General features: G+C 38.2%; 1 protein-coding gene across 2 annotated transcripts in view; it reads right to left on the bottom strand.

The window, feature by feature from the left end:
• BAZ1B (bromodomain adjacent to zinc finger domain 1B) overlaps positions 1-16,130 on the bottom strand; it is a 58,381-nt gene that overhangs the window by 2,437 nt on the left and 39,814 nt on the right. For both annotated transcript variants that reach the window (XM_039849210.1, XM_039849211.1), the window contains exons 12-18: positions 15,595-15,772; positions 13,792-13,974; positions 6,945-7,092; positions 5,722-5,869; positions 3,772-3,884; positions 1,320-1,465; positions 78-181 (exon numbers count right to left, since the gene is read on the bottom strand). In XM_039849210.1, coding sequence (XP_039705144.1) covers positions 78-181; positions 1,320-1,465; positions 3,772-3,884; positions 5,722-5,869; positions 6,945-7,092; positions 13,792-13,974; positions 15,595-15,772 — 1,020 coding nt within the window. The remainder of the gene's footprint in view (positions 1-77; positions 182-1,319; positions 1,466-3,771; positions 3,885-5,721; positions 5,870-6,944; positions 7,093-13,791; positions 13,975-15,594; positions 15,773-16,130) is intronic.

Here is a 16,130-nt window from a genome sequence, read left to right as displayed (position 1 = left end):
AGGGGTTCGGCTGAGCACTTCCTCAACCAGCTGCAAGGCTGGTCCTACTCCTCTGTGCTTGAGAACACAAAGCTCACCTGAATGGCCAGCTGAAGCGGTACTTCACAATCTTGTTGAGGATCTCTTCACACTTCTGCAACTCCAGGCTTTGCCTCCGGGAGCTCCGCTTGGTATGAAGCACCTGGTGCCAAAGGAAAAAGACTGTTATTACAAGTCCAAGAAAAGACATTTTTTGGACAGGCCAAAAAATGTGTGCATCTGCTTAAAAGAGAGAAAAAGTTCGAACACTTTCTAGGAGCAGAGATGATCAAAATCATCTGACTTTCTAGACAGGGAACCCTCTCAGCTAGGGAACAGGCATCTTCCCATCAGCCTCCCTGCCTCCTTCCTGATGGATGGTAATCGAAGAAGCAGAGGGCAGGCAGCAGTTGCCATATTATAGTAGTCCTGCTAGAGGTCAGCTATAGAAGGCCACTGTCAACAGGACGCTAGCCTGTTGAGAGCAGATGGACCTGGGATTATGGTTAACTCCATGGATGGTTATAAACAAGCAACTGCAGAAAGCCAGATGGGTTATGGGGACCAACAGCAGCCAATGTTGTGGGGGTAGGGAGTCTCAGAAAAGAAAAGCAAAAGGTACAATTCCCTTCTTGGGCTCTCCTGGCTAAGGAGAAAAGGGGTGGGGCCTCTCTTCAGGTAGCCATAACTCACAGGGGTAGGAGCTACAGACTTAAATGAATTACAGCTGGGCAAGTGGGAGAATCTCTTAATTCCCTTTGAGCTCCCTAATGACTTGCTCTAAACCTCCAACCCACCCCGAACCCTAATTTGATCTGTCAAAACCACGTTTTCAAGAGCCTCTTTTTATTCTTTAAAGCCTAAGTGAAATCTAAAGCAAAACCACTAAAATCACATTAGTTGAGGAGCAGAAGGAGAGAAATGTCCCTCCCATAACAACTGTCAGCAAAAGACCCAAGAGTGAGGCTCCAACATTGCTGACATTCCCACAATGGAGACCCAGCCCCTATGAGCCACTGGAGACACATGGATACTATTTTAAAATCCTTAACAAGTCACAGGCTGCCTGTTAACTAGAGGAGACAATGTTTGCAGGCTACAGCAGGGGAATGCCGGGCATAGCTGTTCCTGGAGGGCCTGCTGCCTCTGTCTGCCTACAGGCCCACCCATCAGCCTCCCTCCAAAGTTAGGGAGGAGGGAGGAGAGGGGAAGGCTCCCACCTGTTGCCAGATGAATTCCTAATGCTGGAGTGGAGGGTAAGAAACAGAAACATCAGAGGCAGGATGATAAGTAATTCTTACCAGCTCATCAACCTCAGCATCATCCATAGGTGGTGCCTTCGGCCGAGACCTCCTGGTTGAATGTGGCTTCTTACCTGGTCGTCGGCCTGGCCTTGCCACAGGGGGGATGACACCCTGCTTGCCCCGGACAGTCTTTCGAGGTCTCACTAAAATAAAAAATATGGACTGATAGGAGAACAAATGAGGATAAAGGAAGCATGTTTATAGAATGGGAAGATAATCTGGACAAGCAAAGCAATGGCTTCCTTGAGTTACAGGGTACTCTGCTATTTATCTTTTACCCTACCTAACAAGGCACTTTAAAGGTAGCAGTAATAGATTAAGAATGGATACCTTTCATCAACTGCCAAAGACCTTTCAAGAGTCTCTTCAGAAGGTCAGTGCCTTCAGTACTTCTATCCTCTGGCCCTACCCTGTTCAAGTTACTCCAGGGAATGAAGCCTTTGAAGGAGTCGATTGTAAACTGACTGAGGAGAGGCCTTTTCCTACAGCTCAAGCTCAACCTGAGATGGTATAATGTATTTACATGTGAGAGGAATTTGATTGTAGAAGAGATCCTGCTTCCGATTTCCCAATTATCCTAAACTCACCATCGCAATCTTTTCAGAGAAAAGCTGATATTTATGTGAAATACTTATGCGAAGTCTTCACTGAATTCAATTTAAGGCTAGCCCAGGTCCTGCTTCCTTGCATTTCTGAAAACCATAGACAGTCGGTCGCTTCCATAAGAAACCACCCAGCGTCCCCAAGAAGAGAATAAAGAACACGAAAGCACCCAAGACTACTTGGGAGAAATTGAGGTGTCTCAAGTTTATAATAGGTGCTCAATGTTAGACGAACCAACATTTTCTTAGGAAGCAGTGCTCCATAAAGATTAACTCAAGGTTTCCCCACAAAACAAAATTTCCCTGGAAAGTTGGGAGGTGACATTTGGACAGAGACAGAGGTATACAGAGGCGATAATACAACAAATTAATAAACAATGTTCGATATTCTATTTCTGGACCATGATAACCCTCCATTGGCTATTTTAGGGTCTCTAGCTGAAGAACGGCCTAGGAAAAGAGTAAGAAGCTGATATCAAGGATGAAATTTGGGATGCTAGGGATAGCCACCAACACACTGACTTGAGTTGTACTAGGGAACGACATCGTTGGTGGCCTAAAAGGCAGAGCAGACAAAAAGCTTTGAGGTACCAAATACTTCCTACATTCTTTGGCAAACAAAGCCCCCGAACCTGGAAAGGAAACAATTCTTTGGAAAGAGCAACAACGCAGAAGTGGAAAGCAACGATTAGTTTGAAAAGAAATAAATCAGCACACTACTATATTCAGAATCTGTTCCCAGATAAATGTGCCTCTGAATCTCATCTCCTGGCCAGTAGATGCCAGCAGACGCCAGCCTCTATGTCATGCAGGGTTAATGGACTGCTTATCTCCTCACCCCGGATACCTGGAAAATCATGCCTCGTGAACAAACAAAAGGAGCCCAACAGGAAAGGGAGAAACTGAGGTGTCTCAAATTAAAAGCCTGTGGGACTGGGGAGCCAGGAGCAGGTGTGCAAATCCGAAGGCCTCAGGTTTTGGCAGCACCACTGCAATAAGAGACTGGTCATGCCAAACATTCTCTATTCTCTCTTCCCTTTTACCAAGTCTGAGTGTTCAGAGTGCTATGATCTTGGGAACTGAACCATCTCTTCAAAAGCTCATCAAAATCTTGACCCATGGTCTCTTTTCTACTAATGTACAAAGGGTCTATTTTGGAAAGAGGAGAGCTGTTGAAAGGGGTAGACTGCAGAACTTTAGGCTTAACCGTGACAATAAGACTCTCAGACTCATTAAATATAAACATGAAAATAATAGTCAACGAGGTGAGAGTAAATGAAAAGGCTTTTTTTCTCCCCATATTGGCACCTAGTGCCAAACAAATCTGAACCTTTCTAAAGCCTTTACACCTAAACCATGGAAAACCAGTATTCCTTTTTCAAACCAGTAAAGCTACAGCCCTGCACACTATAAGGAAGAGAAAATCACTGTAACCAGAGAAAAAAATAACTTCTCTGAAAGCAGCACTACACCAGAGGCCAAAAGAACTGTTAGATGGCAATGGGCCTAGACCTTTTTTATCCTTTGTCCCCAGACACTGAAGGGTTCAGAACTAGCAGACTTGTTATAAAACATACTTGGGACCTTGAATTCCACTAACTATTGGACCAAGTGGATCTGCCATAAATTGATATTCTTGAGACCAAGCTATCCAACCTCCTACTAGCAAGGCAGTTAAATGGCACGCATTTTGAAAACCATTTAAAACCATGGCAGTGGAGTCACAAGAACAGCCACAGGAAAATGACACGATGGCAACGGTGAATATGTATTGCCAGTCAACCCAGTCTTTCCAAGTAAGCTAAAAAGGCTGTGTGGTTAACTAAGAAGGTAAACTGAATACTTACATCGCAAACCAGCCACCTCATAATCTTCTTCCTCTTCTTCTTCTTCTTCTTCTTCCTCTTCATTGCTCTCATCATCTTCGCTGTCCTCAGAGGCAGACTCTTCAGTATAATTCCTGTGAGGTGAAAAGGATGTAGGGAACATGGTTCTAGGTCAAAGTGTTCCTATGGGGATAATAAAGTCCCATAGATATTCTAGCAACTTTTTCTTCTTCTCAAACTAGACAGATTTTATTGTGAAGGAAGGGAGCCTGAATCTAGGCCATGACACAGGAAACAGAATAAAAAACTAAGCTTCGACAGTATACCTTCTCCACCAGGCCCCAAGTGCTTTGATTAAGATACCAATGGCAACAGAACTCAAGACCAAAATGCAACTCCACCCCCTCTGCACACAAAACAATACAAAATTCTTATTCCTTTTATCTCACAAAAACAGCCAGATAATGTAACATTTCAGATATTAAAATGTGTCCCCAACTCTGGGGTGGACTGAAAGAATAAAAGCCCAGACAGGTGTTACTCCACCTTGATGGCCCCCTTCCAGGAGCTAAAACAGCTTGCAGATGACCATAACATCAAAGCAATGGTAATCCCAGCTCAGAACAGCTGGTCCAAAGCCCCACCATTTCAGAGTAGCATGCCTCATCTCTCTAAGTGTAGCTGGAATGGAGTGAGAAATAACCGAGTAATACTGTTAGGTGGGGTCAGGATCAAACAATTCTGCCCTTTCAAAGAGAAACCAAGCCAGGGTGCCTATAAGCTGCCCTTTTACAACCTTAAATTTCAATGTGAAAAACAACAGTATTAACTTGGCAAATATTAGGTACCTCCTCATTACAAGGCCTTGTGTTTGGCCTTACTGGAATTAGGGCGAAGAACAAAGCACCACCTCTACTCTCAGGGCACTAACAATCTCATGAGAAGATGGTCGTGTATAAAACTAATCATAAAGGCAAGATGCAACAAAACATTGTTTTAGAGATCGAAAATTCAGTGGGAACACAGAGGAGGAACAATTAATTCTAAGGATGTAAGGACATTTCAAAAGAGCAGTGAAATTTTCGGTAGGTCGTGGCCAGTTTACCCAGGTGAGAGTTCTGAGAAGAGGGAATACTCCCATTGGGGAGGAAAACACAAGAAGCAAGGATATACAATGAACAGTCTGTAATAGGCACACAAATATGGGAACAAAGGCTCATAAAAACATATGTCAGTATTGTATAACAAGAGTCTCAAAAGTTAGGCTAGGGAGTTTGGACTTTATTGACGAAGCAATGGAAAAACTGAAATTTTTGAACAAGAAAGTAACTTAAGCAGATCCTTCTTTGCTTTATGTAAACCATTCTGGTACCACCACAAAAGCTGGAAGGATAAAAGGGAGAAAGATATTAGGTAAAGAGTTGAGAAGCCAATGAAGAAGCCCAGGTGAGAGATGTAAGAGGACCGAATGACAACAAGGATCTTGGAAAATGGACAGCAGGAGATTTATTCATTAGACATCTGGACACTGACTTGATAACATCTGCCAAATGCATATGACTATAGAAGAGGGAGAGAAAGATGTCTAAGTTGACACCAAAGTTCTAATCATGATTAAGGAAGGGAAATAATAGGAATGGATAAGAAAGGTAATTTTTAGCAGGATTTTTAGCAGTGGGTGGTTGTAGAAGTAATCACAAATTAAAAAACAGAGTGAAAGCAAAGCAGAGGAAAATAGTTATTTTAGAAGGCATGGTCAAGAAGATAGAGAACACGGCTGTTAGGAAAAAGTAGAAATGTCAACATTAAGCTAAAATTAAACCAGAGCCCTTTGAGCTCCTATTGTAATATCTTAATGAGCAGGCTCTATACCCAAAGATGAACTTAAAGGTCCTTAGAATCATTCCATTTGAATAACTGAAGCTAATTTTAACACCTACTTATTCATTTTTTAAAAGAAGAAATTCTCACCTGCCACGGGAGTTACGCCTGGCAGTAGCAGGCTGGCAAGCTGGGCACTGCCACTCACCATCTGGTACTTCATAGAGGGCTGGCCTCAGACAAAACAGGTGGAAGGCTTTATTACACTCGTCACACAAGATCAGTTTGTCATCCTCACCTGCAAGGAGATAAAATTGTATAGCGTTGTCAGGAGCATAGCAACAGTCAAGGAGTTAAGAAAGAGCCATTCACCTTCAACACCAATGAAGAACAAACGTTATAGTATAGTGCTACTCCATTTTTTTAAAAATGCAGTCATTTTCTGAAAAGAAATATAGCACAAATTAGATCGTGTGTAATTTAGGGCTTAGGTCTTCTGACTCATATCCCAAAATCTATCCAGGCCTAGGACAGGGCAGTTAATATTTACTAAGTAGCAGCAGAAACCAAATGATGGCAGGAAATATTGCTGCTCCTTTGGCACTAAGAAATGAATCCGCCATGAAATATTATATTTTCTGCCCTTCCTCCTCCTGGACCTCCTAAACACTTCCCAACTCATATCTAATATGGTTTTCTTAAAACACTTGGTTTCTCTACATTTGAAAATACACTGAACCAATTTAATATGGTCATTTCCTCTCTCCAACTGTCATTAGAAGTCAGTTTTTAAAGCAACTGAATGATTTTATACAGAGCTTTTCATTCTTGGAAATTAATTTCTAACCTAATTCACAAGATAACTTCAGCCACTGGAGAGTCAATCACTGAGGAAGGCTTTTAGCCATGAAATTCCTTTTACACATTTTGAGTTCTGAAAGCTATCAGCATTAAATAGTCCCAAATGCCTTGCTTTGGAGGACTCAGGGCTGGAAAGCCCAAACCTGAGTATTCTTCACAATGTACAAGTACTGCCCTCTGTTGGTAGCACCCTCTTACTTCACAAATAACTAAAATTCATAGATGATAAAAGGAATTAAAATGTCTAGGTTAACTATTTTTGCTACCTGTAGAAAATTTAAAGATTAGAGAGATCAACTGCTCTTATTTTTATATTCAAAATTGAGTAACAAAGGGCCTGGTTTGATTTGCTGGCATGTGATTTCAAAGACTAGCACTTTATAGCTCGGAAAATAAAATCTGTCCCACATTTAAATTCTGTGTACACAGAATTTTTTAGGGAAGAAAAGACCTGGAGAATGGAAGTCCTAGTCCCCAATATACTCAGATAAGCAACTTTAATCTAAATATACCTTTTTTTCGACAAACTTTGCATCTAGCATTTTCTGCTGACATATCCCACTTGATACAGGCATCAAGCATCCCAAGTAGAACATGCATTCTGGAAAAAGTCTGAGCTTCACGGATTGCTGTCTTCCATTTTTCCAGAGCAGATGCAACCTAAACAGAGACCAAATCAGGCCAGCATTACTACAATGACCTCAAAGACATGAATTTTTCACATAATACTGACAAGAGTACATTGAAAGAGGACTAGGAACGGGTAAAGATACAAGAGCATTCTGAGTACATTTACCTCCTAGAGCTCCTCCAGTCTAACTCATTTATAGAAGAAATCACTGCTCTGAAGGGTTAAAAAAAACTTGCCAAAGGTCACACAAAGAATTAAGGAGGGTGGGGGGAAGTAAATGACTAGAGACAGGTCTCTTCTAGTGAAAACACCTTAAGGATTCAGTGTCATTTAAAAGCAAGAACGCTTGTTTAAATGCTAGTATGCAACAATGTCACATAGCTAATAGAACTTTGGTTAACAAGAATCAGTTTCTACACTAACATGACATACTCCCAGATTACAGGGCCTAGAAATAATAAATAATATCTATAAAGTATTCTACAGCCCTAAAAAAGTATTAAGTACTGATATAAAATATCCATCTTGACTTGAGGTGAAAAATGTAAAGTCCCAGGGGTTAGCCTGACTTCATTCTGAGTAGTTACTCTCAGTATAACCTGCACTACCACTTTCAATAATCAGAAAATGCAATTAATTCAGAATCAGCCAAGCAAAACATAGTGAGGGTGGCAGAAAATATAATCAAGAATTTTGACAATAAACACAACCTTCTTGCCTATAAAATATACATTCTAAGGAGAAAGAGAAATACCATTTTAAGATAACACATTTAATTTTATTACTGTTTTATTAGTCAAAAGGTAGTGCTTTTGATGTTTCAAAGCACTTCCTGCCTAAATGATTAGGTGAGCATCCTTGTAAACAAATGCTAATGTGGGGGATACAATTCTCAGTCAGAAACCACAAGAGAGGTGGACAAAGTAAAACGTAAAACTTAGGCAACTCACCAAAAGCAGAGAGGTTAGGTTATCTTAGTATCATCAACCTTGTGGAAGTCATATTGCTTAACCTCAGTCATGACTGAGGTTAGCAACCTTTGCTGCTTTTACCATTCGGCAGACACCACCAGTGCTGGATTTCACTCCCTTGCCCCAAGCAAAGAGATCTATAATAAGTAAAACAGTCTTCCTCCTACATGAAAGGCCAGTTAACCTGGAAGGCCATAGGCTTTAAAATAAAGCAGCAAGTGACAAAGATACTTGAGCTACTTCTGAAGCTGTGGTGTGAAGGTTGAGGAAGAAAAACTAATGCTGTCCTTTCTCTTTTCAACAAAAATAGAGAATCAGAGAGAGTCTTGCAGGTATAAATTTATGAATAACAAGAATAATATAAACACACCAAAAAACTCTATTTAAGAGGGTGCTTAAGGTGTAGTGGAAACTGACTCGTTCCTTAATTCAACCTGCAAATACAGATATTTCAACATCTGCCTTTGAAATACAGAATAATTTCCTTCCTTCCCTGTCCAGAGCTCCTCAGTAAAACGTGAGGTTCATTATGACAGCTGCCTCACTGGTCTTCTTCCCCTAATGTAACAGAGCTACCATATGGTACCAAGACTCTCTTAATGTAATAACGACCGAAGTCTCTTCAATGAAATATAAATTTTAAGATTTTAGGTTCAGTTCTTAAAAACAGTACAACTGAAAAAAGGCAGGGAGTGACTAAAATGGGCTTTGCTGTCATCTAGTGGACAGTCAGATGTACATAAGTATTCAAGAATAAGTCATATCAGCTTAAAGTACTGTTTTTTACTTCCTGAAGTTATTTCCTATAAATTATAAATCTGGATTCTCAATAGCTCACCTGGCCTTATTAACTGGAAGAGATCTTGGAAATAAACTTATTTAATTTCATTTTTAAAACATTTACTGAGATAAAATTTGCATATTAAAGTGTACAGGTCAATAGTTTTTCATATATTTACAGAGTTGTGCAACTATCAAGATAATCTTAACTTCAGAACATTTTCATCTCCCCAAAAAGAAACTTGTACCCATGAGCAGTCATTCCCCATTCCCTACCTTAACCCACCACTCCCCCAGCCCTAGGCAACTACTAATCTACTTTCAATCTATAGATTTGTCTATTCTGGACATTTTATATAACATGTAGGCTTTTGTGACTGCTTCTTTTACTGAGCATAATGTTTTCTAGGTTCACCCACATCACAACATGCAACAATAGTTCATTTCACTTTAATTACTGAATAATATCCATTATTTGGATATATCACATTTTGTTTATCCATTAATCATGATGGACACTTGGCATGTTTCCATTTTTGGCTATGAATGTTTGTGCACATTTGTGTAATGTTTGCTTATTATTTTTCGTGGAAAGAAAGCTTGTCCAATGTTTCATAGCAATTTAGGGCCAATTTATCCCCATCCCCATCCTGTTATACCCACTGAGTTATATACATCTAGACCAGCTGATACTGAGGGTAAAAACATTAGGCACATAACTTGATAGAACATCCTGGTCTTCTCCCATTGCACAAAATTCCAAACAGGCCAACACATTAAAAAAAAAAACAAAAAACAAAAAACCTACCATATTCAAGACAGCGTTTTTAAAAACAGGTCAACAATAGCAAGATAAAGTTCTGACATTTTACACTGGTGGCACCCAGTAAATACTCTCTGTCATGCTGTGCTACTAGGAGGCTAGATACAATATTCTGGTGAAAAATCCAAATTCTCTAGTATGTTTAAATAAAGGTGGTCTCAAGTTAGAAGTGGGTATAACAGAATCAAGAGGAAGCCAGTTTATATGCAAATCACCGTTAATCCCTTTGCTTAACAGTAAAAAGGAAGCATCATATCTTGGTAAAAATATGAGGCTTCGGACTATATTCTTCCACAAAAGAATGTATAAAATTGAAAAACAGATAATCAGATTGTCAGGACAAATTCATCTAGAACATAACAGAACCCAGGATTTTGCCGAATTATCCAATGCCTTTCCCATTTTACACAATAAAATAAGCAGTAAATATTTGAAATCATCAACTATTACAAAAAGAGATTTCAGAGAGAATCTACTTTTATGCACAAGGAAACGAAAGCCCAGTTTAGAGATAAATATTAGCTCATGCAAGAAGGTAGTGCCGGATGAAAAAACCCTGGCCTCATGTGAAGTGGAAACCTTCTAAGCAAAGGACAGTGGAAAATTTCTTAGCTGTGGCAAAGCTGACCTTCGGTGGAGAACTAAAGAGCATAATGTCATTTTAATGAAGAACACTGCTAAACTACTCAAAAGGCAACCTAATTGATTTTCCAACAAACTCTCCCATGTTTTCCATTTGTGTAGTGTGTGTCTGGGCCTCAAGGTTAAACCTGCAAAAAGTGCTCATATTTTCTTCCCCAATCAAACTAAGAATAAAGTTTTATATGACAAGCTAAGAAGAGGTTGCTTCACTATGGGGTTAAATACTAAAACAAACAAACAAACAAACAAACAATCAATCAGAATTCTACATTTATTAGTTCTCAATAAGAAAGCTTTACAGGTAAGGAAATGGCAAAGAAAGGTCCCATCAAGAAAGACTCTTCTGTATAAAACTGAGTTAAAAATAAAACCCACATCGTACTCATCGAGGCCAGAAATTATGCCTAATGTCTTAGATTTCATCTAGAAAATTACCTGGATGCCATATAATCATTAAAAAGAATGCGTTAAAGTAAGAACCAAATCCTAGTACACTAATGACATGTGTGAAGTCTCTGAGGTTACATTATGAATTAATAGTTAAACCTTTATCTGAGTCTAAGTTCTCCGCTTACCTCTTCCCCAAAACAATCTTCTTTGTATCATATATCACCCTTGGCTTCAGGAAGAAGAAACAGGGGAACATGACAACAATGTTTCAAATAACTGAGGAGCTTTGGGGAGTAGACTTAGTCGGTGTAAACTGGGAGGGCAGCTGTCAATAACAAGGCCAAGTTCAGCTCAATCTATCAAAGCCTATGCCCCCAGCCATGAACTGATTAACTCCAATTTATTCTTCAAAACCTAGCTGATATGTTCTCACCTCTGGGAAGTTTTCTAATCTGCCCTAGGTATCCCTCCCTCACAGGTGAGCCAAGTACTGCTCTTTCATCATCAGTACCTGTCACACTACTATAACCATCTCTCACACTCAAACTGAGTTCCTTGAGGACAGACTTTTGGCTTCTACTCATCACTATAATCTCCAGACTTATCACAGTGACTGGCACAGGCAAATCTTTACAAGTTGTTTGTCAAAGAAGAAAAGAGGGAGAAAAGGAGAGAGAAATCAAAAATAGGGGAAAGTATTCCCTTAGCTAATAGTTGGGACCTCTCAGCGTATTGTTTTCAAATTCTTAAGTAATCTTAAGCAGAAATCTAATACAAAACAAACAACAAAAAAAAAACAGAGCTGCTAATAAAGAAAAATCAGAGACAACATCAACATAATATTCATCAGTAAGGAATTTAAGATGTTAAAAAAACAAACACACAATCAGGTAGATCTACATGGACTCACAGGGAGAGGGGACAGATGCTCAGGATATGCTGATGAGTAGAAAAACCGTAGAACTTTATGCAGAGGATTCCATTCTGTAAAGATCCAACAAACTCATCTTTGTATGTATATAAAAAATAAATCAAACTATTAGAGAGTGATATTCTTAGGGAGTAAAGTTAGAATGGAAGTTGTTTCATATTTTACTTACCTCTCTCATTTGGTTTACTTACGATGAGTATGCTACTTTTAAAATTAAAAAACTAAAAAACTGAATATCCACATACACAAAAATGAAGTTGGACTCATACCTTTTACTACCTACAAAAATTAACTCAAAATAGATCAAAGATCTAAATGTTCAAGCTAAAACTATAAATCTCTTTGAAGAAAACATAGGGGAAAAGCTTCATGACATTGAATTTGGCACTAATTTCTTGACCATGACACCAAAAGCAAAGGCAACAAAAGAAAGAGATTAGGTGAACTTCATCGAAATTTAAAACTCTTGGGCATCAGAAGACAGTATATAACAGAATGAAAAGGCAGCTCAGGGAATGGAAAAATGTATTTGCAAATCATATATCTGATAAAGGATTACTACTCAGATAACATAAAGAACCATACAACTCAACAACAAAAACCCAAACAACCCAATTAAAAAATAGCCAAAGAACTAGAACAGACATTTACCCAAAGATAGAAAATAGCCAAGCAGCACAAGAAAAGATGCTCTACATCACTAATCATTTGGGAAATGCAAATCAAATCCATGAGATACCACTTTGCACCCTAGGCTACTGTCAAAAGAAATAGAACATAACAAATGTTGGCAAGGATGTGGAAAAATTGGAATCCTCATGCATTGCTGGTAGGAATGTAAAACAGTGCAATCACTATGGAAGACATTATGGCAGTTCCTCGAGAAACAGAGAGAAAGCTAATCTATGCTAGGATTGACTGTTTATCAATATTTTGATAACCTGTAAATTCTGTGATGTCTTTTGTCTTGCATCTCTTTGTCTACTTTTACATCAGTAACTTATAAGGAATCTTTGTAGTCTGCATTTGAATGACTTCAATATACTTCAGTTCCACTTTTTTATTTGACCCAAAGAAGCATTAAATAGGTCTTGAACACTGCCAGTGTGTTTTAGAAGCCTGAAGTTAGTAAGATGAAACCCAACATCAAGAATTAAAAGCAAGTAACTCATGTGGAAGGAATGTAAGAAAGAAAACACTGGGTGGTTTGGCTAGAGCGTAATTAGTACAGGGTACATTAACTAGATTCTCTGGTTTTTAAAAATTTGAATTGCAACAATTTTTTTTGATGTGCTACTTCAATTTTTAGTAGCAAATAAATGTGTGTATAGGGATCTTATTAAAATTTGAGGCGTAAAAAAAGTAATTAAACAGAATTCCTATTTAATCCAGTAATTCTGGGTACATACCTGAAAGAACTGAAAGTAGGGACTGGAACAGATATTTGTACATCATGTTCACAGCAGCATCATTCACAATAGCCAAATAGTGAAAGTGACCCAAGTGTCCATCCACAGACAAATAAAAAAAAAATGTGGTATAGACACACAATAGAACATTACTCAGTCTTAAGAAGGAAATTTTGGCACATGCTACAACATAGATGAACTTTGAAGACATTAAGACAACTTAAGACAGTCATAAAAAGACAAATATTCTATGATTCCACTTATATGACGTGCCTAGAATAGTGAAATATACAGACACAGTAAAAAAAAGGTGGTTGCCAGGGGCTGGGGTTGGGGACGAGACGGGTATAATCTAGTGTTTATAATGAACATAGTTTCAGTTTGGGAAGATGAAAGTTCTCGAGATGGATGGTGGTGACAGTTGCAGAACAATGTGAATGTCCCTAATGACATAGACCTGTGATTATTTATTCTTTAAAAAGAATAAAATGTTAAATTGTTAGGTATATATTTTTAAAAAATTTAAGAACTACCATACCTTTTAAAAAAGGAATCAGCTCTGGTAAAGTGGAAGGGGAACACTCTGACCTATTCTATTACCCAGCCCTAGAGTCAGGGCTATGCTCCACAGACCAGTCTGCAACCACAAAGTTTAGTGAAAGTGACAAAAATGGAACACTGGCTCAGGGAACAGTGCTTACAGTAGCATAGGGTCAGACTATTTAAAAACAAATCACATTCTTCTAAACAGTTATAAAACTACATCTTCATTAACTAGATACCTTTGCTTCCTCTGCCATTTTTTTCTCTTCATCCACCTCTTCAGTCTTTGCTGAATCTTCGCTTTGGAGTTTTCTTCTCTTTTGCTTGGGAGCCATGAAGCCTTGCAGAAATTTCTTTATGACACTGGCTTGAAGAGCAATTACACACTCACCAAAATCCTTTAGTTTCTCTAATGAGATCACCTACAGGAATTGGTTTAAAAACCAGATTGAGAGAAAGGCCAAGAGAAAAATGAAAGGAGACTATCCTTGACTAAATTCAAGTCAACCTAGACCACAACGGGTCACATAACATTAATTTATCTGGATTCTTCAGTTCAATGGATGGCTTATGCATTTAAAAGTAGCTGATTACTTCCATCTCCTCAACGAAGGGATCCACAAGATGCTGAAACGTGCCCTACTTAAGGAAGTTAGGCAACTCATCCATTCACTCAGTAACTGAGTATCTATTATGTGCAAGCTATAGTCACAAGGTAGAGAAAAACTGAGAAAGAAAATAAAAATTTTCTGACCTTTTGGCTTATAAACTATAAGCCAAGTAATATGCTTTACACACTTCACCTCATCTAAGCCTCACATTATTTTATGAATGAGGAAACGGAAGCTAAATCACTTTGATCCAAATCATGCTCTTAAATGCCAAACACTACCTTCTCAGTCACATAAGACTTGCCAATTAAGAGATACCATTTTATGACCACAAAGAGACACAAAGAATGATGATAACCCAATGTTAGCAAGGTATGGGCCTGGGTTTGGCACAAAGTAGGCAATTATTTGCTAAATAAAAAAGTAAATATAATATCTGAAAACGGCAGTGCTTTGGGTTGAATAATTCTTCAAAAAATCATGTAAAAAACATAAAGATGTTTAAATTCTTTTCCCCAGGAAATGTACCAAAAATTCATAACCCGACTAATTTAAAGGAAAAAAGATGCATATATAAGATGCATATATAATTCGCTAATTCTAATAGCAAAGAAATATAAACTCTGACAGTAAAAGATTTAAAATCGTATCAACTCCATGGGTTATTATGAACCGTAAAATGATACAGACTGAAATAAATAGTGTTTATAAATTAGAAAAAATGGAGGAAAAGATGTAACTGCTCATAAAAATCGCACAACTATAATACACATGCTATAATGCATGAATAATTTTAAAAGACTCATAAATATTATGTGAAGTTGAAATGAACTTTATTCTTTAAAATCAGTAAAAAACACTTTGCAATAATAATTGATGGATAGTATTCTCCAATCTTCGTTCTAGCTTTGACACCTAAACCTATCTAAAGTGGAACACTGGGGCTCTTATGGGTCCTACTGAGCAGTAAACATCAGGACTATAAACAGGCCTTGAAATGGACTCATCGAACTGCATGAGTGTTGCCCAACATAAGCATAACCGTACTGAGCTCACCAGGTGTTAAGAATGGACAAAAACAGGATACACAAACATGTGTCATACTTTAAAACACAGGCACCACATAGGAATAGACATATTAAATAATGTTATGGGATTATGGCTCCAATACTGGTTTTCATTCAACTTAATAGAAAACCTCTTTTTAAACAAAGATTCTGAGCCAACTATTAGATTTTTCTGGATACCAGAAGATGACAAAGGAAAGGAGAAATATCTTAAGTACATAGAGAAGTTTTAGTTCTACACACGTCTTTCAAGACAGACCCAAACATATGATTTCCAGGATCATTTGGGGAAGTCAAAAACAATATCAAGGAACAATTCCAAATTGGGTTTCCATGAGCAACAGATTTCTTTGTATGTTCTTACCCGAGCTTCAAATTCTGATGTTTCTTCCACATAACCAAGACCCCCCTTTTGTAATCTTGTTGCAACTTCAATGAGATCACTACGAAGAAAGTTTAAGAGCTCCTGGTTGCCATCACAAGATTTTAGACCCAAATTTGGCTTCCGGGCCAGATGAATAGAATGAATAATGTCGTGATACCTAGAAAAGTTGAGGCAAGGGGGAGGGGTAATAAATAAACTTTTGAAGATGGTCTATAAATTTCAATTACCTGAATGACATGTTTCATTTCTACATGACATATTTAGATCTTTTTAATCTCTCTGGTGTTTTTTAATATCTCATGTTTCTTGCACACATTTTCAAATTTCTCTTATTCTTGATTCATTTTAAAAACACATTTTACTCTATATTTGATAAATTCCAGTATATGAAGTGGTTTGTTATTCTTAGCTCTCATCCATGGTACCTGGAGTTTGTATATTTTTTAACATTTTGACCATGAGTACTGGGAATTTTATCTGTGGGAATTCTTTTGAGGCCTGGTTTGAAGCTGTGC

This window comes from Pteropus medius, unplaced genomic scaffold (genome assembly GCF_902729225.1).
Source record: "Pteropus medius unplaced genomic scaffold, Ma_sr-lr_union100, whole genome shotgun sequence".
Taxonomy (NCBI): Eukaryota; Metazoa; Chordata; class Mammalia; order Chiroptera; family Pteropodidae; genus Pteropus; species Pteropus medius.
The sequence above is the reverse complement of the archived record's forward strand: the minus strand, read 5'-3'. Positions and strand labels throughout refer to the sequence as shown.